The sequence below is a fragment of the Girardinichthys multiradiatus genome, chromosome 14 (genome assembly GCF_021462225.1).
Source record: "Girardinichthys multiradiatus isolate DD_20200921_A chromosome 14, DD_fGirMul_XY1, whole genome shotgun sequence".
Lineage (NCBI taxonomy): Eukaryota > Metazoa > Chordata > Actinopteri > Cyprinodontiformes > Goodeidae > Girardinichthys > Girardinichthys multiradiatus.
Window position 1 is genome coordinate 31,226,451 of NC_061807.1, and position 27,703 is coordinate 31,254,153.

General features: G+C 39.6%; 1 protein-coding gene across 9 annotated transcripts in view; it reads left to right on the forward strand.

The window, feature by feature from the left end:
* Positions 1–27,703, forward strand: part of LOC124880916 (DNA polymerase nu-like) — a 76,379-nt gene that overhangs the window by 40,540 nt on the left and 8,136 nt on the right. For 5 of the 9 annotated variants that reach the window (XR_007041499.1, XM_047386333.1, XM_047386334.1 and 2 more), the window contains 5 exons: positions 2,544–2,601; positions 4,945–5,022; positions 16,245–16,356; positions 23,041–23,123; positions 26,711–26,842. Coding sequence is in view for 7 of the 9 variants with exons in the window: in XM_047386333.1 (XP_047242289.1) it covers positions 2,544–2,601; positions 4,945–5,022; positions 16,245–16,356; positions 23,041–23,123; positions 26,711–26,842 (463 nt within the window). In the remaining 2 variants the exon portion in view is untranslated. Of the gene's footprint in view, positions 1–2,543; positions 2,602–2,753; positions 2,988–4,944; positions 5,023–10,458; positions 10,607–16,244; positions 16,357–23,040; positions 23,124–26,710; positions 26,845–27,703 lie in introns of those variants that run through there. The other 4 variants (XR_007041500.1, XM_047386336.1, XM_047386337.1 and 1 more) reach the window with 4 other exon arrangements.

Consider the following 27,703-nt stretch of genomic DNA (forward strand, 5'->3'; position numbering starts at 1 on the left):
TAATCATCCAATGATAATTTAATCTGCACTCGGGGGGATATAAGATTAGTTATTATTGTAATTTGATGCATTTAACAAAAAAAGTTGGAATTTAGCTTCTGCTGGTTGTTAGGATTTCTATGTTTATACTATGATAAATATTTTGGGATATTTCTTCCTCTGAGATAAAGACTATTTTTGATTGAATTGATTCAACCCTCTAAATTTAAAGAATGTTATAAAAATGCTCTAAAGAAACATTTGCTCTGTGTTATTTTCACATTCAGCAAACTGAAATATTTTGGGTAATCCTAACTGCTTTTGATTTAGGGCAGAATTTATTTTGAGTTATTATCAGACAGTTGGTAAAAAGGATTATGTGTCTCTTTGGCCTGTGTTGGTAAATATCTGCCTTCAGCTGTACAGGTCCTTCTCAAAATATTAGCATATTGTGATAAAGTTCATTATTTTCCATAATGTCATGATGAAAATTTAACATTCATATATTTTAGATTCATTGCACACTAACTGAAATATTTCAGGTCTTTTATTGTCTTAATACGGATGATTTTGGCATACAGCTCATGAAAACCCAAAATTCCTATCTCACAAAATTAGCATATCATTAAAAGGGTCTCTAAACGAGCTATGAACCTAATCATCTGAATCAACGAGTTAACTCTAAACACCTGCAAAAGATTCTTGAGGCCTTTAAAACTCCCAGCCTGGTTCATCACTCAAAACCCCAATCATGGGTAAGACTGCCGACCTGACTGCTGTCCAGAAGGCCACTATTGACACCCTCAAGCAAGAGGGTAAGACACAGAAAGAAATTTCTGAACGAATAGGCTGTTCCCAGAGTGCTGTATCAAGGCACCTCAGTGGGAAGTCTGTGGGAAGGAAAAAGTGTGGCAGAAAACGCTGCACAACGAGAAGAGGTGACCGGACCCTGAGGAAGATTGTGGAAAAGGGCCGATTCCAGACCTTGGGGGACCTGCGGAAGCAGTGGACTGAGTCTGGAGTAGAAACATCCAGAGCCACCGTGCACAGGCGTGTGCAGGAAATGGGCTACAGGTGCCGCATTCCCCAGGTCAAGCCACTTTTGAACCAGAAACAGCGGCAGGAGCGCCTGACCTGGGCTACAGAGAAGCAGCACTGGACTGTTGCTCAGAGGTCCAAAGTACTTTTTTTGGATGAAAGCAAATTCTGCATGTCATTCGGAAATCAAGGTGCCAGAGTCTGGAGGAAGACTGGGGAGAAGCAAATGCCAGAAGTCCAGTGTCAAGTACCCACAGTCAGTGATGGTCTGGGGTGCCGTGTCAGCTGCTGGTGTTGGTCCACTGTGTTTTATCAAGGGCAGGGTCAATGCAGCTAGCTATCAGGAGATTTTGGAGCACTTCATGCTTCCATCTGCTGAAAAGCTTATGGAGATGAAGATTTCATTTTTCAGCACGACCTGGCACCTGCTCACAGTGCCAAAACCACTGGTAAATGGTTTACTGACCATGATATCACTGTGCTCAATTGGCCTGCCAACTCTCCTGACCTGAACCCCATAGAGAATCTGTGGGATATTGTGAAGAGAACGTTGAGAGACTCAAGACCCAACACTCTGGATGAGCTAAAGGCCGCTATCGAAGCATCCTGGGCCTCCATAAGACCTCAGCAGTGCCACAGGCTGATTGCCTCCATGCCACGCCGCATTGAAGCAGTCATTTCTGCCAAAGGATTCCCGACCAAGTATTGAGTGCATAACTGTACATGATTATTTGAAGGTTGACGTTTTTTGTATTAAAAACACTTTTCTTTTATTGGTCGGATGAAATATGCTAATTTTGTGAGATAGGAATTTTGGGTTTTCATGAGCTGTATGCCAAAATCATCCGTATTAAGACAATAAAAGACCTGAAATATTTCAGTTAGTGTGCAATGAATCTAAAATATATGAATGTTAAATTTTCATCATGACATTATGGAAAATAATGAACTTTATCACAATATGCTAATATTTTGAGAAGGACCTGTATAGCACTCTAAAAGTAGAACTCCTCTTTACTAATTACATGCAACGGTGCTGCTAAAAGTTACAGAATATTTGCATTTAATCATATTTATGTAGATGTACCATTTACTGATGTTCTCATGGAACCAACACTGGAAAAAATAGATCAAGTGCCTAAAGTAACAATCCTACACATACATGTGGTTAACATCAATTACAATGTATTGATTATAGCAGAGGATGCCTAATTCCCATTGATATATTTTTCCATAAACTCTATTAACAATAGGATCTAGCCCATCCCAGCTAAATGTAAAGGTAATAGCTGACATGACATCTACCTTTAATTATTTCCATCTTTAATTGCTTCATTACTGCATTAACACAGCATAATAAAGATGTCTTCCGGTATATACAGCTGACTCTTTCACAGTCATGTGGAGCTAGATTAGTTTAAACAGTGGAGAATAATTGTTAAAAAGCAGAAAAGGTGCTGAGACATGGTTACAGAGCAGTAGCTACATCTGTCTGACTGATAAAGTCTTTGTCTCCTCTTAACCAGAACTTCCAAGCTCTGCCAAGGCAGCCACTTCAAATCAGAAAGAAGCAGTGTATCCAAGGTAAGACTTTCTCATTCCTATTCACACACACAGGAACATCCCTACCACACGTTTCAGAGAATGAGGCTGTGATAAATGTTTAGGTGTGTGTGTGTGTGTGTGTGTGTGTGTGTGTGTGTGTGTGTGTGTGCGTGCGTGTGTGTGTGAGGCAGAGATCTCCTGAGGCGTGCAGAAACTGATGAGCAGGGAGCCAGTGAAGAGGCTTTATGAGGATAATAAAAGTCTACAACCGCAGTCTACAGGGTCCCCTGTAGGTGTCTGTCTCCCTGCTCTGGAGCCTTCGATTTACACATTGGAAGTTTTAAAACCACTCAGCTTCGTACATTCAGTCTCTACAGTTGTAGGCTTAGGTATTTGGTTGACTCAGTACCTAATATAAAAATAAAGAAGCCCTGAAAAAAAATTATTACTCTTACTGTAAAATAATTTTCTCATGTTAAAAAACGGCTTATTTTGTTTTATGCTAGATTATTTTATGTCATCATCTAATAAATGTAATTATCTAATAATGACATAGGTTGGGTAATACCGAAAAGCCTACATGTATGGTAATTTAAAAAACTGCAGATATTTTAACAGGACAGAAATGCAACAAATCTGTCAGCGACAAAATAAATAATTAGCTATCTTTACTTTGATCCAGCTACTGCAGTTCTTATTACCTAGTCAGGTATAATCATTTATTGAACCACATCCTGGTTAAGATTTTCCTTCCTCGATACTCATCTAAAACATTTCGAATGAAAGATTTGCCAGTACCAAGTCTCACGGCTATATACACACGCAGCTTTTAAGTAAGGTGCTTAAATTTTCAAAGGGTTTAGGTCAGGGCCACTACAGCATGCCTTCCTTTTTGAAACCAGTGTTAATGTTTGGTTGGGATTGTTCTCCAGCTGTTTTAGTCGAAGTTGATGAATTAATTCCCCAGGAGTTAGTTCTCCTCCTTCATCTAACCATCCACAGTGTGCTTTCCACCAGGACCACTTGCAGCAAAAACAGACCCACTGCACTCAGAAATCATGACCCCTTTTGAAGCATTTATGTAATTTATCCTTTTTATCTTAGGTTGATCAGGCTGTCTAAGAACTGGTAAATTATAATCCACGACTTCCTTCTTGAGGTATAAATATTACATGATACAGCGGTTCATTTCTTTAAATCAATCTTTGAAATTAGAAAGACTAGAGAACATGCCTTTCAAGTGAGGGAGATGTTCTGACCCTACCATCTGAATGTCGCAGCAGAAATCGAGATTCATCAGATCAGGCAACGTTTTTCCTATCTTCTATTGTCCAATTTTGGTGAGCTTGTGTGAATTGTAGCCTCAGTTTCCTGTTCTTAGCTGACAGGAGTGGCACCCGGTGTGGTCTTCTGCTGCTGTAGCCCATCCACCTCAAGGTTTGACATGTTGTGCGTTCAGAGCTGCTCTTCTGCATGTAACAAGTGGTTATTTGAGTTACTGTTGCATTTCTATCTACGCGAACCAGTCTGGCCATTCTCCTCTGACCTCTGGCATCAACAAGGCATTTGCGCCCACAGAACTGCTGCTCACTGGATATTTTCTCTTTTCCGGACCATTCTCTGTAAACCCTAGAGATGGTAGTTCGTGAAAATCCCAGTAGATCAGCAGTTTCTGAAATACTCAGACCAGCCCGTCTGGCACCAACAACCATGCCACGTTCAAAGTCACTTAAATCACTTTTCTTCCCCATTCTGATGCTCGGTTTGAACTGCAGCAGATCGTCTTGACTATGTCTACATGCCTAAATGGACTGAGTTATTGCCATGTGATTGGCTGATTAGAAGTTTGCGTTAATGAGCAGTTGGACAGGTAATAAAGTGGCCGGTGAGTGTATATTTTTAATGACATACAGTAGGATGACTTGGCTGAAACATTCTGTAAATAGCCAAAGTTTATCTGCTGATAAATTATGTGCTAATAATTAAAAACAGTTTATATAAACTCTTGTTATGTTAATGATACCCCACCACACTGGTGGACTGCTCAAAAGGAAAACAGGAGGACCACCAGCCAACATAAATAGGTCGGTGGGTGAAACAACTGAATATGTTCATCCATCTGCTGGCATGACCTGCAGACGGAGGACACTGGCTCTGCCGCATTTGTCATGTTGCAGCTCCAAGTTAACACGTTTTAACAATGTTTTTAATTTCTTCTGACTTTCTTTTGACTTTCAGTAACTCCTGTAAATTCATGTGCTCTTCTGTTGTTTCTTTTGTCACTTTTAAAGCTAACCTTGCAGTAAGTTATTAAAGGTTAATGTAGCACTCTATTTCAGATAGATTTCATTTTGCTATGAGTTATTGTTTTGATCTTAACAGGAAAGGAGGAGGATGTTGTGACTGTTCATCCGAGGGACATGTTCATTCCTCAGGAGGGCTGGACCTTTCTGGCTGCTGGTAGGGTAATATTTTGTTTTACAGTGTAACAGATTTTAGTTACAGTACGCACTCTGTTTTTTTCCTACAGAGCAATAGGACTAAAAAATACATTTGAAATATGAACATCTACAGTGCCTTGCGAAAGTACTCAGGCCCCCTTGAACTGGTCAACCTCTTGCCACATTTCAGGCTTCAAACATAAAGATATAAAATTCAAATGTTTTGTGAAGAATCAACAACAAGTGGGACACAATCGTGAAGTGGAATGAAATTTATTGGATGTGTCAAACTTTTTTAACAAATAAAAAACTGAAAAGTGGGCCATATTATTCTGCCCCTTTACTTTCAGTGCAGCAAACTCACTCCAGAAGTTCAGTGAGGATCTCTGAATGATCCAATGTTGTCCCAAATGACTGATGATGATAAATAGAATCCACCTGTGTGTAATCAAGTCTCCGTATAAATGCACCTGCTCTGTGATAGTCTCAGGGTTCTGTTCAAAGCGTAGAGAGCTTCATGAAGACCAAGGAACACACCAGGCAGGTCCGAGATACTGTTGTGGAGAAGTTTAAAGCCGGATTTGGATACAAAAAGATTTCCCAAGCTTTAAACATCCCAAGGAGCACTGTGCAAGCAATCATATTGAAATGGAAGGAGTATCAGACCACTGCAAATCTACCAAGACCCGGCCGTCCTTCTAAACTTTCATCTCGAACAAGGAGAAGACTGATCAGAGATGCAGCCTAGAGGCCCATGATCACTCTGGATGAACTGCAGAGATCTACAGCTGAGGTGGGAGAGTCTGTCCATAGGACAACAATCAGTCGTACACTGCACAAATCTGGTCTTTATGGAAGAGTGGCAAGAAGAAAGCCATTTCTCAAAGATATCCATAAAAAGTCTCGTTTAAAGTTTGCCACAAGCCACCTGGGAGACACACCAAACATGTGGAAGAAGGTGGTCTGGTCAGATGAAACCAAAATCCAACTGTTTGGCAACAATGCAAAACGATATGTTTGGCGTAAAAGCAACACAGCTCATCACCTGAACACACCATCCCTACTGTCAAACATGGTGGTGGCAGCATCATGGTCTGGGCCTGCTTTTCGTCAGCAGGGACAGGGAAGATGGTCAAAATTGATGGGAAGATGGATGGGGCCAAATTCAGGACTATTCTGGAAGAAAACCTGTTAGAGTCTGCAAGAGACCTGAGACTGGGACGGAGATTCATCTTCCAACAAGACAATGATCCAAAACATAAAGCCAAATCTACAATGGAATGGTTCACAAATAAACGTATCCAGGTGTTGGAATGGCCAAGTCAAAGTCCAGACCTGAATCCAATCGAGAATCAGTATAAATCCAGCCGTTTTGTGAAGGCCTCAGAGGTTTGTTGGAGAACATTAGTGAACAAACAGCATCATGAAGACCAAGGAGCACAGCAGACAGGTCAGGGAGAATGCAGTGGAGAAGTTTAAAGTAGGATTATGTTATAAAACAAAATCCCAAGCTTTGGACATCTCTCAGAAGACTGTTCAGTTCATCAGCCAAAAATGGAAATAGCATGACCCAGCAGCAGGCCTACCAAAACATGGCAATCCACCTAAACTGACAGACTATGTAAGGGGAGCAATATTCAGAGATGCAGCCAACCAACCCATGGTTACTTGTGAGGAGCTGCATATATCCGCTGCTCAGGTGGGAACATCTGTCCACAGGACAACTATTAGTTGGACACTTCTCAAATCTATGTGCAATTATGGAAGAGTGGAAAGAGCCAGAAAGCTAAAACAAAGCCAGAAGGAATCCCATTTCTGACAAGCCATGTTGGGGACACAGCAAACATCTTCAAATGTTTAAAGGGTATGAATAGTTTTGCAAACCACTGTTGTCACCACTATCCTGTTCAGATTTTCAGTCAGCCTAACAGCCTTGTCCTGACATGGCCTCCATTGAAAGAGGTCATTTCAGTCTTTGTCTCTCGCCTGTGTTGCACTAGTCTAGAGAGCACATTGGGACACTGTCAGCCTGGAAAGGGTTTGTCTGCTGCTGGGTGTCTGCTGGGCCTGACAGAGTCGCACACTTATATAACCAGACAGACAGAACAGGGTTAGCTGGAGGAACTCTGCAGGATAAGAGTGAGGATGCCACATATGCACACACTGAGTTAGGACAGAGTTACGTTCTCATTCCAGCAGGCATAATCATGTTGACAAAAGCAAACACACACACACACACACACACATGTGTATACATGACCTCATGGATTTAGAGGAGACAAGGCTGCCATAGAATTTTTTCCATGATGCCCTTACATGATCTTCCATCATGTTCCAATCTGCACTTCGTCTGTCTGTATCAAACTTTGAAACCAATACAGACATTCAGATTTTCATGGAGTTTGCAAATCCAAACATGACAAAAACCTTATTCAGCAACACAATGTTGTCTTCCAAATGGTGAAATAAATTATTTTGTTGCAAATTTTAAGCATTCTCCCTCTGCTACTACAGGCTGTGGGTATATGTTTTTTTTTTTTTATTTAATTTTCTTAGCTGAGATATTTTCTGTTCCCTGCTGGTGTGTGGGAAATGATGACAGGAAAAAACAGCGTAGCCAGAATGAGAACAAAGGCTTTGCGTGTCCCTTAAGGATTCCTTCCAAAGCACGTGGCTAGGTTTGGTTTAGGTCCCTAGAAGAGATGAGCAGGAGCACATGGAAAGGTTCTAAGTATCCTAATGCATGGGAAGAGGACAACCAACAGCATCTTGGTGGTTAAAATACAAGCATTTAATATAAAACAAGATTTTTATCTGATTACTTAACTACTAACTTTATTAATAATAGGGCCTCTCCTTAGTCTCGCTTCATTCTTTTTGACACGGCTTTTTTCTTTGCAGTTTTTCTTTGCAACATATAAAAGGGGCACTTTGGAGACAAATACTTAAAGCAAAGTTCATTGCCATTATTGAAGTATGTCTCCACCCTGCTTGTCAAGACACAATTTTCGCTCCTTCAAAGCACCAGATTTGAGGTAATAAAAAAGTGTGCTGGAAATGGGACGCAGTTAAAAATAGATATATCTAGATTTTTATACTAGGTGTTAAATGACAGGTCCTTCTCAAAATATTAGCATATTGTGATAAAGTTAATTATTTTCCATAATGTCATGATGAAAATTTAACATTCATATATTTTAGATTCATTGCACACTAACTGAAATATTTCAGGTCTTTTATTGTCTTAATACTAATGATTTTGGCATACAGCTCATGAAAACACAAAATTCCTATCTCACAAAATTAGCATATCATTAAAAGGGTCTCTAAACGAGCTATGAACCTAATCATCTGAATCAACGAGTTAACTCTAAACACCTGCAAAAGATTCCTGAGGCCTTTAAAACTCCCAGCCTGGTTCATCACTCAAAACCCCAATCATGGGTAAGACTGCCGACCTGACTGCTGTCCAGAAGGCCACTATTGACACCCTCAAGCAAGAGGATAAGACACAGAAAGAAATTTCTGAACGAATAGGCTGTTCCCAGAGTGCTGTATCAAGGCACCTCAGTGGGAAGTCTGTGAGAAGAAAAAAGTGTGGAGAAAACGCTGCACAACGAGAAGAGGTGACCGGACCCTGAGGAAGATTGTGGAGAAGGGCCGATTCCAGACCTTGGGGGACCTGCGAAGCAGTGGACTGAGTCTGGAGTAGAAACATCCAGAGCCACCGTGCACAGGCGTGTGCAGGAAATGGGCTACAGGTGCCGCATTCCCCAGGTCAAGCCACTTTAGAACCAGAAACAGCGGTAGAAGCGCCTGACCTGGGCTACAGAGAAGCAGCACTGGACTGTTGCTCAGAGGTCCAAAGTACTTTTTTTGGATGAAAGCAAATTCTGCATGTCATTCGGAAATCAAGGTGCCAGAGTCTGGAGGAAGACTGGGGAGAAGGAAATGCCAAAATGCCAGAAGTCCAGTGTCAAGTACCCACAGTCAGTGATGGTCTGGGGTGCCGTGACAGCTGCTGGTGTTGGTCCACTGTGTTTTATCAAGGGCAGGGTCAATGCAGCTAGCTATCAGGAGATTTTGGAGCACTTCATGCTTCCATCTGCTGAAAAGCTTTATGGAGATGAAGATTTCATTTTTCAGCACGACCTGGCACCTGCTCACAGTGCCAAAACCACTGGTAAATGGTTTACTGACCATGGTATCACTGTGCTCAATTGGCCTGCCAGCTCTCCTGACCTGAACCCCATAGAGAATCTGTGGGATATTGTGAAGAGAACGTTGAGAGACTCAAGACCCAACACTCTGGATGAGCTAAAGGCCGCTATCGAAGCATCCTGAGCCTCCATAAGACCTCAGCAGTGCCACAGGCTGATTGCCTCCATGCCACGCCGCATTGAAGCAGTCATTTCTGCAAAAGGATTCCCGACCAAGTATTGAGTGCATAACTGTACATGATTATTTGAAGGTTGACGTTTTTTGTATTAAAAACACTTTTCTTTTATTGGTCGGATGAAATATGCTAATTTTGTGAGATAGGAATTTTGGGTTTTCATGAGCTGTATGCCAAAATCATCCGTATTAAGACAATAAAAGACCTGAAATATTTCAGTTAGTGTGCAATGAATCTAAAATATATGAATGTTAAATTTTCATCATTACATTATAGAAAATAATGAACTTTATCACAATATGCTAATATTTTGAGAAGGACCTGTATAGTTTTAGTGACACTGAGGGAGTGGAAGAGTGGGCAGTTTTCCATGCCGGACATGAACACAGCATTGCACGCACAAGAGCGTAATCTCGTCAGTAGCCGCTGGTACCGTCAACGAAGCATGGCTGATAGAAAGTGCTGGAAAGTATGGCTCCACTTTTCAAAATGCGATGCAGATTACGCTTGCTGCAATGTTTGTGATGCAATGTGCAAGACCAGCGGCGGGAATACTTCTAATCTTAGGAAGCACATATGTCAGATGTCAGCACAAAACTGTGCACATCAACACATAAACATTCTGCATGTGTTCAGATATAAACCAGGGCTGTATTCGTTGCGTGCCAAACCAACAAGGCTGTACTGGATATTTCTGGTACAAGCATGTGTCTCGTTCCACCCTCAGCTGCTGTGCATGAAAGCTGTTTATTAGCATTACTGATAGTTTATAAACCAGTGGCACAAGTTGTACCGTATAACCTATTTTTGTGAATATGTTCCTTTAATGTCTGAATGCAAGACATGAACAGTAATGCTTTTGTCAGCTTGTGCAAGTCCAATGATGTCGTTCCCAGACCCGAACTATCAGGACAAATTGAGCGCACCACTAGAGCTGTAAAAAGCGGTTATTTAAACTAATGTTGCCAGTCTACCCATTCTCCTCTGACATCTGAAATCAACAAAGCATTTTAATCCACACATCTGCCACTGACTGGCACTTATTTCTCTATTTTTCAGCCTGTTCTCTGTGAACCTGAGAGATGCTGTACAGGATGTGACAAGCAAGTGTTGAAACACCCAGACCAGCCAATCTAGCGCGTTCAAAGTCACTTAAGAAAATGAAACCAGAATAAAGAGGCAGTGTGTGAAAACTAAACACAACAAGTTGTAGATCTACTTTAGCAGCAGTAACTTGATTTCAATGCTTCCATATGACCTTATAAATCTCTTTTTTACAGTGACTGAATGCTGTCTTCTTTAGGCAGTGTTTTGCTGTTCCGAATTTACTTTTTAAACTTTCATGTCTGAAGGATGGATTTAGAGACGTTAGCTTTCATTAGTCCTCTTGCATCCACATGTCTGGGTTTTTTTAGTCTGTATACTGATCAATTCATTCCTCCTAAAAGCCTTTGTACATCAACCACAGCCCACAAGAGGCATTTTATACAGTCAATAAGCACACAGAGCTCTTAAGCTTTTATCTGTAAGCTTTGAGCTTTGGTGTGCTGCAATGCATCACCAAAGGCTGTTCAAGGGGACACCAATAATAACGTTAAAAGATATGAGTAATGGCTTATACTCAAATGTTGTTTTAATAAAAGGCATTTGAAGCAGTCCATAAATCTCATTTTAAGTCAAGAAAAACTTTTTAAAAAATGAACTTTGACTTAGTACATATTTCTGCTTCAGATGTTAAAATGTAAAGTGTATATGCTGTTAAATAATCTGACAAACCATTCAAATTAGCCTCAACTGTACCTTAAACATCTTTACATGCTCATTTCAACAGGAAATGAGAGGAAAACCGGAGGGGAGTATTTAGTTATGTATTAGTTAGATATATTATCTTTGATTTTGATCTGTTCCAGATTTAATGATCAATCTTTAGAGGCATTTACAGGAAGTCAGAGTTATTTTTGTCTGGATTGATACACAGACACTCTCAGTTATAGTCACAAGATCGCATATTCACACATGCGCTCTGTTTGTCACTTCACCCTACATCATACTGCACATTAGTCGTTTCTCCTTTTCTCTTTATCTGCTTCTTTTTCTGTCATCCACACATCCTGGTCAGCAATATGTTTCTGAACCGCATGGCTCACCCAGGGGAAGTGCTCTGGAGCTCATCAAGTATTAACAAGACGATATCTTTAGAAACTTGCTCGCTTATGTCAGCAGAGCAGTTGTATCTTTTTCCTTATCTTTCTCCTCACCATCATCGCTCTGCGCATCTTATCCTTTTTCCCCCTGTCCAAGTCCTACGAGATCTTTAACAGTTGTTTATTTGACAGGTGTTTTTTTACTTTAGTCTGCATTATGAGCTGTTTGATGTTTAGAGATATTCTTCTCTTCATCTTATCCCCATTAAATTATATGTGGCAAAACAAACTGATTGAGCTCAATAATTTTAAATGCGACTTTACTCTAGTTTCAACATATCATGTAAAATCTCATCCTACACACTGTTGTATCTACCCATCATCAGTTTTCTCCTCCAGGCATCCCAACCAAAATCTGTTAACATTGGGTGCTTCATCCTATGTCTTAGCTGTTCATTAGATGCTGAATAAATCCAGATGGATGAGATTATTCTATGTACTATGCGCTAGTAAAAATGTATGATAAACTTTCTTTTATTTTGTTATTTCAAGTAAAAATATGTTTGTTTGCCCTTGTGCCCATTCTGGAGCCTGTTTAATGCATGCAGCTTTGCATGGTTTTAAAAATGCACCATGTTTTCCTCCATAGTTAATAAATCTCTCTCTTATTGCACCTATCTAACAAACCTTTTTTGATTTAACCAATAAAACTGATGTAAGAATAAACATACATTTTATTTAGGTAGACTTTAATCAGATGTAGCTTGAAAACAACTATAGCCAGAATCCCAACATTTTTAAAATTTTGTTTTTGTTTAGCTAAATTAGGTTAATTTCCTTCAAGATTATTTGAGTCAAATAAATTCATTGCTGTAATAAGTTGAAGAACAAGCACCTTCACTGCTTTTTTTTAATGAAGTCATTTGGTTTTTCTGATATTTTAAAAAGAAACAAAAAATAATGATTTAGTTTGCTTTAGTCATTAAAATATGACTACAGTAGTCCATCTACTCAACTCTCTCTCAACAAGGTGGCTTTTAAGGCCTAAACTCTTCCTGCCAGTCGCTACCGTCTGCTGGACTGTGAAAGTTGTGTGGCATAATTGTCGGTATCTGTACATACCCAGCACTAGGACTCTGCGACTATAGCCCTAGGTTTATGAGACCGTTTTGACTGACGAATCAATATTACTTCCATCCAAAGGGGTGTCGCCAAATGCACAGCAGCTAAAGACACAGCACATCAGATCAAGAGTATAAAGATGGCTAAAAGATCTCAACCCAAGCACATTGCAGAATGGAAGACTATCAAATATAACCTTCACACTTACAGCTTAAAGTAACAGACTACACCAAAAAACTTTCCTAAATTTCCAAGCATGTCACTAAAAAGATTTTTCTGTCAGCTACACTATAATGTCTAACCATGCATAAAATACCACACAGTTATTTTTTTCACGTCCAGGAATTTGACACCATAAGGAGTTAATTTTTAGAGTTGAATATAAAATTGACATCAAAAGTAGCTGTTAGAAATCAGTATCTTGCTTCCAATAGAAGTTTTATCGCAATGACTTTGTCGAAAAAGAGAGAAGTTTTACTACATTTTACTAGATGCAGGTCAGACTTGGACCCCCTGATAGAGTTGTCAGCCTTATAAAAACAACTCAAATATCAAAGTGCTTTTACACTACAAGTCACCCATCTTCACTCACATCCATACACCAGTATACAGTATTAGTTGGCAACTTGGAGTACTGTATCTTACCCAAGGATAATTTCACATGGGAAGCTAAAATTGAACCCACAACCTCAAGATTGTCAGATGGCTACTTTTCCCACTAAACTGCCATGTGCAGATAAAGAGCCAAAGAACAAATGCAAGACAGGTATACTGATAAATAAATCAGCACCTGCAGGAAAAGGAGCAGACAACTTGATAGAAACAAAGAATCAGACAACACAAAATTACGCACAAAAGTAAGGTTTTCCACAGTTTAATACTTACTATACTACTTACTATATACTACTTACTATACTATATACTACTTACTATAATACTAAAATCAATCAAACAGAAACTTGATTTATCCAGAGATGTGAATATGAATTTATTATTTTTTAATCTATCACACATTCAACCAAAGAATAGGGAAAAAATTGTCTGTGACAGGCAACAAGTTGCTTAATTGCCAATACAAAACTGGTTCTTGTCAGAGTTGTCAGTTATGCATATATAGTGTTAGGATTATTAATCTGAGAATATTATTTAATATTAATATTTAATCTAATAATATTTCGGTCTGTTAAGATTTGTCCTGTGAATACCAGCCCAGTAAGGTGATGGTATTAGGACAAAATAGAAAGGTGTGAGATGAGCTCTGACATTATTGAACAGCATAAACTCTGCACATATATGGAATTAATTCACACAATTTCTTAAAATACAAGAATTTATTAACAAAAATAAGTCAACTCAAAGTCAAACATATTTCAATCAACAAACTCTTTACTATGCTAAAACAATCCAACTAAACTACCAAGCAGAATTAAAGAATAACGAAGATTAATGGGCTATGTACAATATAAACAAGTTGATTAAAGGTGATTGGAAATTATGACAAAAAGAGTGATGCAACATTACCATGCAATGTTTATGTTTGAGAACCAAGGATTATCCTGAAGAATCTGGAAGTGAAGTGAAGTTAGTCTTGGAACTAACTTAGGCAATAATCAGCATACCTTTAGACAACCATTCACAATGCAAGATCAGATAAAATATTATTTTAATAAAATAATGCTTTGAGAATGATCTGCTGAATAAAACCAACCTTCTGGATGACCATTTCTCAACAGGGTCTCATTAGCTGCTTTTATTTATTAAAATAATATTTAAAGAAATATTAAGGGAAATGGTAAAATATTTAGGGGAATATTTTGGAAAAGAGCCAAGTCTTTCTGGAGAAATGAGGTTTAATGGTGTTTACTTAGTTATCAGATTTAGTAAAATGTTGTTAGGGACACATTATTTACTGGATTGAAAACTAAACCTTTCTGGGTAAATATTATTTGGCAGCAAGCACGTGTCCTTACCTGTTAGCAGTTGAAGCTAATAAAGGAGGCTAATAGCTTAGCACCAGAATCAAACACACACCTTTAAAAATACCATCAATAAAAGGGTTAAAATGCATAAGTGCGGACGGCGCGTTATGATCAATCTTCTGTTTAAAATCACCCTTCAAGTAAAGTTTGTCTTAACTTTAAAAACATACAAACAAAGAACACAAAACTGAACACGTGTGCTGCAGATCGTCTGAGTTCAACACAAACAAAACCAAACTTCATAAAATGAAAAACGTTTAGATCATTTCAAACTAAATCCTTCTATTTCTCTGCCTAAACATTTAACCTCATGAACTGTGGTGAGGAACGTTGTCCAAGGCGGCGAAGTTTGAAGAAACGTCCACAGTTTTTAAATGGTCAGCAACAGCTAACCTCCTTAGCTGTGGGGAGTGGCGGCTGTTCTGTCGGCCGGCCAAACTGCACGTTACCGTAACCATGGGGATGCGACTCCTGTTGTCCTTCTCTCAGACAGGGAAAACCGCTTCACTCAGCTTGTAGAGACAGCGTCTCTACTGGGGACTTCTCTGGGACAGTTTGCTTCTGCAGGCCTCAGAGAGAAAGTAAGCAATGCTTATACCTTAATTTACCCCTTTTTATGAATGAATACCGTATTCTTTCAACAGTAATTCATGAGTACATCACTACTTAACTTGTGCATATGATCGTGGGATCGTATGACACCCTTGAATCCAGTTGAAGAGTTTAATGTCTGTTTGCCAGCAAACAGACATTAGCACGCTGTCTCCTCCTATCCCGATGATCACCGGCGTGGAAGAGGTCGGACCATTGGAAAGGAGGTGCTTTTATGCAGCCAGTGGCATCATGGGAATTCCGCTGCTACCCCCAATTCCTAAGTTCTGCCGGAAGTAGGTTAATGCAATTTATTTTGAAAGTTCCAGGAAAGTTTGTACTGGCCTTTCACGTTGTAACTCATGGCTGTGGGTCCCAACAATAGCAGGAGTTCCCAAACCTTTTAAGCCTGTGACCCCCCCAAAATACCAGTGCTAGACTGGCCTCCCCCTAAAAACATATTCATATCATTTTTACACTCTATATCTGTTTATAAAAAATATCTGTATGTATTTTTAATGACATTTATTTAATGACATCATATATTATGTAAATATTTAAGACATTTCATGGTACATTTATTTATTTCCCGGGACACGTTGATTTGTTTCATATTTATTTAAGTAATTTTGTCCCTTTTGGCCCTCCATACACCTTAGTGGTCACATCACGATGATTCTGAAATCATCTTGCAACCCCCCACTTGGTGTTTCGCGACCCCCTGGGGGGGTCCCGACTTCCAATTTGGGAACCCTTGTCATATAACACTATTGTTTTCTTTTATAGCACTGACTGAAATTATATGGAAGATTAGGCAGATGGTGGAAAATGTTCAGAAAGCTTGAAGAAATTTTGATCGAGACCTCTTTAAGAGTTTAGGAGAAAGTTTGGCTTCTTAGAAATAAAGCACAAAGTTAATGTGTGATGACTTAAGACTTTTGCACACTACTGTACAACCTTAAGGTAATCTACTTTAAGGTAGTGATTGAAATATTTGTGTTTGTGACAGACTTCTGCCAGGTGGAGCTCCGCTTGCTGGCTCACTTCTCCTCCGACCCTGAGCTTCTCCGCATTTTTACCAACCCACAGGCTGACGTATTCACCATGCTGGCCTCCCAGTGGTACGTCCCCCTCACACACAAGCACACCCTGATCTCCCTGCTGAGATGACGGGTGCTGCTCCGCAGGCTGTCTCTCTTAGTTTCTCTCAGACTCACCATCTCCTTCACTTAATATTCTTGCTGCCATGACAACCACACCAACTGCCTCAGTTTCCATGCCTAGGAGGCCCCTGGTGTTGTTACCCTGGTGATTACTTTGTTTTGCTTTTGAAGTCTTTTAATGATTTGTGTTTTTTCTGCCTTGTCCCTTGCTTCCTGTGTCGTATTTACTCTCTGGGTTTGTCATTTTGATCCTGCCTATACGTTGTGTGTTAAACTGATACTTCTGTCTCAGTCTGCTCTGCAGCGGTGACTGACCAGTTAAGCAGATTACAATGTCACTGGCCTATTCAGGCTGTGCACGTCATTGCAATGATCTCTTTTCACCTTTAAGCATGTTAACTGGTGTCTCTTGAGCTCTGCTGGGATTACTCGGTCAGAGCTTCTTTCCTCTGTTATAGAGTCCACGTCATCTGCTCTTCCTTCTGTCACTTCACTTTTTTCTGTCTTACCTTGGGCTTTACTTTGCTGAATTAGTCTTTATGTATTTTGTTCCTATTCATTCTTTCTTAACAGAAAAAAATTTTTCCTAACAAAAAGAATGTTCACGTGAAACACCTCTTTTTTCTTGCTCCCCAGTGCCACATTTGTCATAAATTGATAATATAAAACCTTCTTCAGTTACTGTTTAAAAATTGTCAATTAGGCCATTTGTTTTGGATTCTATCCTGTTGAAATAACCGATGACAACCCATTTTCAGTTTTCTGGCATAGAACTATAAGATTTTCGATTAAAATATGATGGTATTTGGAAAACTTGATGCTAACAAGTTTCCCAGTGTCTTTAGAAATGAAAGATCCTCTGCCATCCTTATTAGTGGGCATGAATTGCTTTGCCATATTCTCTCCTGTCTAAAAAAAAACCAATCTTAGGCCCTGTCCCAATACCCACACTACACCCTACGCCCCTCTATGAAGTGTTTACTTTGTACAAGTGCATGTAAGGGTTGAAGTGCGCAGATTACAAGCGTGCAAAATTGGAGAATTGGGACAGTAGGGGTTACGTCATTGACTTGCACCTCTGCACCGTAACTGCAACATCAAAAAGGGCGGGAACCAGCATTGTTTTCAGTCTTGCTGCTAAAAAAACTATTTAAAACTGCAACAAGCAATTGTTTTAAGGAGAATAAAGTGCAGGAAGCGAAGGAGGCTTATACACCAGACTCTCGATGCTCCAATGTTTGTTTGAAAGGTAACTTCAGTGTTATGGCCTACTGACTGCCCAGACTCACTCTGAACCCAGTGGTATCTTACAATGTTGAGCCTGGAAAACCAGTAAAAAAATATATTTGTCGGCTTGCTGTCTAAAGTTTACGCAGTTCTTATTATTCTGATTTGATGGCTGGTTACGTTGACGGTTGTGATTGGTTTTTGCTCAGAACGTCATCTGCAGCAGTGAATTGTGGGTAATATACTTCGGCGAAGTCCGCTTAGATGCGGGCTTCACCGAAGGGCGGATGTGGGGCACAAAGGGGGCGGGGCTAAGGACGACTCTGGAGAAATGGGACACACTACGCACTCGAACCCATCAACGGGAACGCGCAATTCAGGGACACAAGGGTGGAAGTGCGGGTATTGAGACAGGGCCTTAGTCTCATCTGACAGAAAATACTTCTTCCTGGCATGTTTTTCAAACAAATAGTTTGCATGTAGATAGCATCCAATGGTGGTTATGGAGACATGGTGACCCCAAGATGTGCATCTTTGTTAGCAGTTCTTTAACAGTGACCTTTAGACCACTTTTCATGGTAAGGTAAATGAAATAAATTTATCCAGGCTTCTCTGCAACAGCTCCAGTTGTTTTAGGCTTTCTAGTTGTAGCTTACTTATAGGGAAACAGGTCATAGATCTGAGTGTCTGGGGACCTATAAGTAAGGTCCCCAGACACTCAGTTCAACTTAAAACGTTTTTAAAAAAATGTGTCCGTTAATCTTATTTTTTTATTTTTATTATTAGGAGTACCTTTTATACTAGAGATTTTATAATCTTTTATATTAATATGAGGTTTTCTGTGTGAGATAATGCTTCTGCAATGGAAATATTTACTTTTCAGGCTTTTTAAGCATCTCTACCAGGGGTGCTAATAAGTGTGGAAGGTGCTGGTTAGCCAGGCACTGATCTGCAAAATAAAGGCAGTTCAATTAAAACAAGATATTCAATTCAAAAATACTTTATTAATCCCAGAGGGAAATTAAATGTTGTTGTAGCTCATTATGAAGGTTTCCTCAAAGAGCCGTTGTAGATGCTGATGGCTGTGGGCAGGAAGGATCTCCTGTAGCGCTCCGTCTTACAGCAGATCTGAAGAAGCCTCTGACTGAAGACACTCTGTTGTTGTAGGACAGTCTCATGAAGAGGATGATCAGGGTTCTCCATAATGTTCTTCATTTTATGAAGAATCTGTCTTTCCACAATGATCTCCAGAGGTTCCAGAGGAGTTCCCAGAACAGAGCCAGCCTTTTTTATCAGCTTGTTGAGCTTTTTTAAGTCCCTGGCTTTGATGCTGCTTCCCCAGCAGATGATGGCAGATATAAGCACTGTCAAAGAATAATCTCCCAAAAATTACTGCAGAACCCCAGTCCCTATTGGATCATTGCCCAGCAGGGGGAAATAAAAATCCTAGCATGAATACTTCTTGAGACCGAAGCACAGTCGGGGGGTAAAATGTTCTTTTTAAAATGTCAGGGCTGCCAGTCAATCACTATATAACAGGCGGTTAAACAGACAAATATGCAAAGGTGATGGGAAAGATGGCCTGAGAGGCATTTTTATTTAATTATGTCTATATAAGTATGCATGCCAACCCCGCTGTGCTGAAGATTTTCACACACACACTAGTAATTTTGTGTGTGTCTGTGTGTGTGTGTGTGTGTGTGTGTGTGTGTGTGTTCCTGTCTTGGCATCACAGTGAGAACCATTTTCCCGATTTCACCATCAAATTGAGGACCGTTTGTATCAAAGTGAGGACATTTTGCTGGTCCTCATGACCTATTTTGCTAACGGTTAGGTTTAGGACTAGGTGTGAATTGAGTTTAGGTTAAGGTTAGGGTTAGGCATGCACTGGTAATAGTTAGGTTTAGGGTTATTGTCAGGGTTAGGGCATAGGAAGGGTTGAAAATGACTGAAAATCAATGGAAGTCAATGGGAGTCAACAGATGGTCCTCACTACGTATAGCAAAACAAGAGTGTGTGTGTGTGTGTGTGTGTGTGTGTGTGTGTGCTTGCATGTGTGTGAGACTGTCTGTCAGCACTGAACAGGGACGGCAGCTTCTCATAAGCCCCTCCAGAAATGCCACTCTGCAGATGTGTCACCACATCCTGACTGATCCGTTGTACTACGGCTCTCTGTGAGTCACATCGCATAACTATCACCGCCTGTCCATCTCCGCCACATCTCTCCTCTCCTTCTTAACTTTTAGTGGTCCTTCATGTCCCTTTTAGCTCTACAACTTTATATTTTATCTTGCTTTTTGTAATGATGTCTTCACAACTTGGGAGTTAATGGAGACATTCCTGTGGATGTGTTTTAAGGCAGCAAACTCACTGCTTCCTTGTGTGACAGCATAAAAAAATTCTGAGGAAATCAGCAAGAATATTAGAAAGGGAATTGTGGATGTCAACAAGGTAGGTTCATCTTCGGGTACTTTTTCCAGATGCCTAAATGTGCCGCATTCATCTGTTCAAATAATTAACTCATATATGTACACCAAGGCAATGCCCACCTTCAGTCCAGGAAGATATGTTCTGTGTTCCAGAGAGGAACATGTTTTGGTTCAAAATGTGGGTAAGAAAACGTCATTATCCGCAGTGAAACGAGTACTGTGCTGACATGGGCCCAAAGGCCACTCGGCAAGAAAATAGACATTACTCTGAAAGCAGCAGAAAAAGCCCATATTACAGCTATCAGATGCACTCAGGGGCAAAGACTTAAATTCTTAGAGACATGTCCAATGGTCTGATGAAACTAAACCCAACTGTTTGGCCATAATTAGGCCCGAGGAGGAAGCCTGCAAGGATCGTTTTTCTTGGGGACTTTGCCATGCACGAAAACTCACACGATTTTACCCAAAATTGTTCCCCGCGTGAAATTCTTGTTCCTGAAATTTGGCACACAGGTAGAGCTCCTCAAACCAAGAAGAAATGTCTCTTGGGGGTATGCCCTAAGCCGCACAGGAAGTCAACCATTTTGGGTCAAAGGCCAATTTTTGGCCGTTTTTCAATTTTACTCACCTCGAACTTTAACTCCTCCTAGGGATTTTGAGCTATAAGCTTCATATTTGGTCAATATGCAGATAAGGCATGGGTGATTAAAAGTTATCAAAATCGTGAGTTTTCGGCCATGTTTAGGGGGCGTGACCGGGGCACAAAAATGGCGTTCGCGCGCAAAGTGAAAAAATTAGAAAAACTTTCTCAAAGAAACGCCAAATCACACCAAAGTTGGCATGAAGGAGGACCTTCGGGTTCCCGACGATCCTATGGGGTCATATGCTGACATCATCAAAGCCATGCCCCCTGAGAACAGGAAGTCACTATTTTTACTGGCTGTCTACACTCAATCAACTTGAAACTGTGTCAGGTGACTGATAACTAGTGGGTCTAACTTGGTTTGAAGCATAGTGACTTTTCATATAAAGGCGTGGCCGTGGTGGCGCGGCGAAGTTGGACGTCACGCCATGGCCATACGTTTGGCTTTAATTTCCACATACATCATCGGATCTGCACCAAATTCAATGTGATTGATCCTAATAAAGTCCCCAACAGAGATATGTTGACATATTTGGTGGGCGTGGCCTAATTTGTCCACAGCGCCCGCTAGAAAATAAAAAAAAAACAGCCCCAAGCCATGCTTTGACCGAGGAATCTGAAATTTGGTACACATAAGTAATTTCTCAGGACCTACAAAAACGTCTCTTGGAGTGTTGGTCCAAACCCCACAGGAAGTTGGCCATTTTGAATTGAAGTTGCCATTTTGAGCCCGGATTTGCCCTTTCTAGCCCGCATATCTGAGCGAACTCCTCCTACAGCTTTTGACTTAGAGACTTGAAAATCGCTCAGTATACTCTTAAGGCACTGGGGATCAAAAGTTATCAAAAGCTTTTTGATACATGAAAGTATGTGGGCCAATGATAGATAACATGATAGTATAACTTGGTCTTCAGTACTGACAGGTTTGGCTGGAGGGTGTGGCCATGGCAGCGTGGCAAGGTCTGATGTCACGCCATGGCCATACATTTGGCTCTAAATTTCACATGCATGGCCCGATTTACTCCAAACTCAATATGGTTGATCTTTGACAACCCCCAAACACCTATATTGGATTACATTGGAAATTTGGATCAACAGCGCCCCCTAGGACATTTCAAGTGCTCTATATCCCTCATACATCATTGGATCCACTTCAAATGTAGTATACATGACCATGAGTTAATGATGGACATTTTGACACAGTCAATTGATGACATCACTTTAGCCCCACCAACTAAGAAACAAATGAGTATAGCTTCCATCAGGAAGGTCCGATTTACTACGAACTGAATATGGTTGATCTTTGTCAGACCCCAAACAGCTCTATTGGATTAAATTGAAATTTGGATCAATAGCGCCCCCTAGGACATTTCAAGGGCTATATCTCCCTCATACATCATCAAATCCACTTGAAATGTAGTATAAATCATCATGGATCAATGCTGAACATGTTGCCACAGTCAGTTCATGATATCATTTCAGCTCTGCCCACTAATAAAAAACTGAGTGCAGCTTCCATCTGGAAGGTCCGATTTACTCAAAATTTTGAATGCTTCTCGACAGACCAGAACTCTGCATGACCGAAGATTATATGACATGACGGTCACAGCGCCACCTAGAGGTGACATTTGGAACTAAACAGCGGCCTTGTCAGTGGCGTGCAGCCGGCGATGCCAGGCTCCCGCGGTCGCTGCAGAGGCCGAGTTCCGCTGAGGTGCGAGGGCCTTCAAGGCTGCTTGCAGCTTTAATGATGATTGTTGCATTTGGAGGAAAAAGTGGGAGGCTTGCAAGCCTGAGAACAGCATCCCAATTATGAAGTACGAGGATGGCAGCAACATGGGGTTGGGATGTTTTTCTACATGGACATTTATACCTCACAACATATATGACATCATGAGGAAAGAACATTTGTGCAAATATTGAAGCAACATCTCAAGAAAGCTCAAAGCCTGGGCAGAAAATTGTCTTCCCAATAGACAATGGTCATAAGAATACTGCTAAATTAGTTACAAAGTGGTTTAAGGACAACAAAGTTAATGTTTTGGACTGGCATCAAAGAGTCCTGATCTCAGTCCCATAGAACATTTTTAAGCAGAGCTGTGTGAGCAAGTGGACCTACAAACTGGACTCAGCTACATTAGTTGTGTCAGGAGGAATGGGCCAAAAATTCCACCAAAGTAATAATTCAATGACATTTCAACTACAGTACATTGGTTTAAGACCCGATTTTAAATAAAAAAAACTTCTTACTACCACATCACTCAGTTCAGTTAAATATGGTAAAGTCCTATTATTTCTTATACAAAAATGTAAAGATGTTTTTTCTTTATTTTTGTCACCCAGGAAAGTGATGAGTGTTGATGAGGTGACTCCTGAAGACAGGGAGCATGCCAAACGCATTGTGTATTCTGTGGTTTATGGAGCAGGTGAGAGTGCATACTGCCACTGTCTGACATGGTAAAACAGATATACCCCGTTATCAGTCAGCTGAATGTTTGGTATTATTTAAAAATGATAATAAAAGAGTTACTCACTGATGAGTTTCGAATAGTAGTAAAACGTAGAGAGAGAAAATGAAGATAGCACAATTTGACACAAAAGTAGTATTTCAGCACCAGCAAGGTCATTCTAAAAGAGATGTTAGCTGAAAACTTGTCATTAAGATGATCAAATGAAAAACCGTGTATCTCTCAGGTCCGGACTTCCTGTTACTGTGCATAGACCGTAAGTTTCTTTTAGGTCTCACTTATCTATCGTCCTCTTTTTTTTATATTTGACTGCTTGAAAAGTGCTTTATTACGGAGCCTGCGAGGGGACATGTGGGAATTTTTTTTCTTTTGCTTCCCCACGCAATACTTTTTGCATTCCCACGCAATAGTCTTTGCGTTATCTCGCAATACTTTGTGTGATAGTTTCCAAACCAGATAACTTCAAAAATGGAACAAACACTGCACCCGTTTTTGAGATTTATTGAGTTTTATTTTGAAATCGGCCTTAAATAAAAGGATCTTCAATCAGACTAAAAGACAGTTTTTATCCACAAGCTGTCAGACAACTGAACTCTGGACAATAATACTACACAAAACCACATCTGTGACACTTTGTTTGCTTATTACTGCTGCATGATGTGTACTTTTTTTTTGCACGCCATTAGTGCTTTTGTTTTTATTGTGATTTGAACGGTTCTTCTTATCCTAAGGATTTAATTGCATTGTTGACTGCATGTTAACCTGCATATGACAAATAAACCATACCAATGCCATATCAGTTTGTTTTGTGAGCAGTTTGTCATCATGTGCTGCTGTTCCAAAATACACAGCTTTCTCAAGGTGATTCACAACTTTTGCGAGCGAACGCAAAAGTATTGCATGGGGACGCAAAAGAAAAAAATTCCCCCATGTCCTCTCGCGGGCTCTGCACTTTATAAATAAAGTTTGATTGATTGATCCTTTTTTAAGCCCACATTGTACATTATTTCACTGAAAACGTAGGAAAAGCAGCCAAAGTGCAAACTCTAAAACCTTCATAAACCTTTAAGAGCTATTGATCCAGACCACTTTAAGAGATTGCAAAATATATTTACTCTCGGAACCAAAGTATAAAGATAGAAATGGTGATACACATTTGTGTGTACTGTTTTTTTTTAACATGTTCACCTACGTTAGAAAAGGGACGAATCTACACGTTTTTACTACTGTTATTGTTAGTCAGTTTTAGCATCTCTTTGGTTGCTGTTTTAATACTAAGTTCTGGTGTTTATCAGCTACTGGACTGGCAAGGTTTGAAACAGTAAATATTTGATCTCTTAACCGGACTTAAAGGTTAGTTATAGAGCCTCTTATCAAAACCGCTTTTAGCCAATAAAAAGCACAGCAAGTCTGTTTAGTTGTGGTTTATGTTTTGAAAAATTACAATCTGTTCCAAATGCATCGGGCTCAAATGACAGCTGGGTATGAGTTTTCTTGGACTTAAGGTATACAACTAAGAGTGTATAACCAATTGTTATGTTTGATATGATATATGATAGGACCACTTAGAAAACTAATTAACAAAAAATTTGTGAAATAATAAATAATAGTAAGCACAGTAATAAATATTGTGTAAACATTTATTGCTTATCCAATAATAATAGATAAGCAATAAAGAAATATGAATGAGGCATTTGAGCATTTTATGGCAAGGAGACATAAAAAAAAAATTTGGAAAACAAAATATAAATAAAGTAAAATAGCAAAAGGTCATTGATGATTAGTACTTTAGGTGAATGAGGGCGAGTTAAGAGACACAAAAAGGCGGAAGGATTGAGGAGATCCTGATCTGCGTAGACAGACCACTCTCTATGGAGGGATGCATTGCTATGGTTACTGAATACCAAGGAAAGCTCTCTCCATGAGACAATCAGGACAGGGAGGAGGGGCGCAGCAGCAGCGCTGTGGACTCGTACACAGACATATGTACACAAATAGGTCAGAAAATAGTGGAGCAATGCAAAGATGCTGGGAAACAAAGTGTCTTAAGAGAGGTTAGACACACGTAAACTAGCCACTAATAAAACAGAACAGAGAAATATTCAGTTGTTGGACTGAACGTATAAGGACTTTTTTTCTTTCAATTAGTTTTTTTGTTTTGTTTCTTTGTTTTGTTTTCTGTTGTTTTCTTTGTAGAAATTATCTAAATGAGCACATACAAAAGGCTCCTTGCAGCAGCAGTAGTAGTATTTATTTTGCATTTCAAATATACAGTCAGGGGGAATATACTGTATGAGAGGGCGAAGGCATCAGATACAGGGCAGGGAAACTGAAAGAAAAGAGGAGAGAGGTAATAAAGCGATGCCGGCAAAAGACTGACAGAAGTGCAAAAGCAAGCAACACAGAGGGCATCAGTAATGAAGGTTAAAGTTCACCCTACTGCTGACCTCATTCAGCGGGAATGTGTGTACGTGGGGCCCTCCACGTACACACAGGCGCCCGAATCACAACAGCCCCAAATAAAGACCTCACTCTATCCAGCTTTAACAACCACTTTATTACATTTATTTTAGTCTCTATTGTTCTGGCATACTGAGTACTTTCACATCAGCCTCAGTGGATAAAAGCTCAATCCAAATAAAACTATTATTTCTGAAAGCCTTGAGTGAAAACATGCATCACTGAATTGTTTCACATATCTTCTGTGTTTTTTTTAGTTTGTTGCTTACTTTCCAAACAAACCCTACTGTGTAGTGTTATTTTATTTATGGTTCACATTTATTTTCTTTAATACTAAACAATACATTTGTATGTTTTCATTATTTGAAATTATTAAAACAATAGTCTGGAAACAGATGTCTTTTTTCTTCATATGTGTTCATTTTAAAATTGATTCTCGTCCACTTAATAAGCTCGAGTCATACTAATTCAGGTCCATACAATACAATTACAATACAATACAAGTATCCCAATGCACTATTTCAGACACACTTTAGTGTCTATAAAATCATCTACCCCTAAAATTAGATTAGTAAAAAAAGGAAAGTAAAAACTGTACCAAATGGACCTCAGTTCTTCACATATTTAATGAGCATAATGACTGATCGAACACAGGAAAGACCGATCCACAAGGAAAAAGGCATCAAAATAAAACCGGAAGTAAAAGTAGTTTTAGTTTTTTGTTTTACTCATCAGTCAGTCAGTCATTTTCTACCGCTTATTCCATAGTGGGTCGCGGGGGAGCTGGTGCCTATCTCCAGCAGTCTATGGGCGAGAGGCAGGGTTCACCCTGGACAGGTCGCCAGTCCATCGCAGGGCTGTTGTTTTACTCATATTATTGTTTAATTATTATTTTTTCACGATTTCTGAGTTTTTTTACTCTATATTCACTTGAGTGTGTGATATTTTATCCAAAACAAGAATGGTGTATATCAAAGCTACCTATCTGTTAAAAGTGAATACATTAAGTATAATCTGTATGGAATAATTATGTTTTACTGTAGGACTTGTGGTTGACCAACCGCAAATGATGTTATTACATGCAGGTCGTGAACGTCTGTCGGGGATATTGGGGGTGAGCACTGAGCATGCTAGTCGCTTCCAGGACAGTTTCCTCCAGACCTACAGAGAAGTCCAGACCTTCATCCAGAGAACCATCCAGCAGAGCCACAAAAAAGGTCTGTTTATAATCTGTGTTTTACCCCTGAGGTTGTTGAGTATTTGCACCTAAAAGGAACTGATACAGGAAGAATGTGTCACAGCATGAACATAGCTTAAAGGTCAAACTGTGTAAATCTAAGAAAAATTACAAACTTAATTAAATCAAATGTTGGAGTCACAGCTTAAAATCATCATTGCTGCTGCTGTTGGATTTGAAACGGAAAATAGCAGCCAGATACTGCTAACTAAATATGCTCTTTAACTGATAATCTAATCTAGTGCTGACGGTTTGCTTATTTTTTGTCTCTGCCAATCTTAACGTGCATACTGTATATTAATGGAAAAGAGGAAAGACATCAGCAGTGACCTTAGAGAAGCAGTCTTTGAACGGTTCAAAAGCCTTCCCACACAATTCAAAGTGCATCATTCTACAGTGAGAAAGATTATTCACAAGAAAAAAACATTTATTCAACTACCAGTTTCCCCTGTGAATTCACCATAAGATAAGGCCATCCAGAGAAAATGCTAAAAAAAAATCAACACAGGACCTCCATATGAGACTCTATAGGCCCAGTCAGCATGCTAACATTAATCTTATTACCATAAGAATAGAATAATCCTTTATTTGCCCCCAGTGGGGAAATTCTAGTGTATCAGCAGCAAAGTGACAGGCAAACAGAACACACACAGGACACACAGAATATAAACAATAATAATAAAAAATTTAAACTACACATTTGGTTAAAAAAAACAAATGCAAAAAAATACATAGATATGAATAAATGTAGATTATAAATATGTGCATGCATTGATATAACTGCGTTTTTTTTTATATTTGTACGAAAATATGCTTTGTACACGAATATGGAGATTAGAAA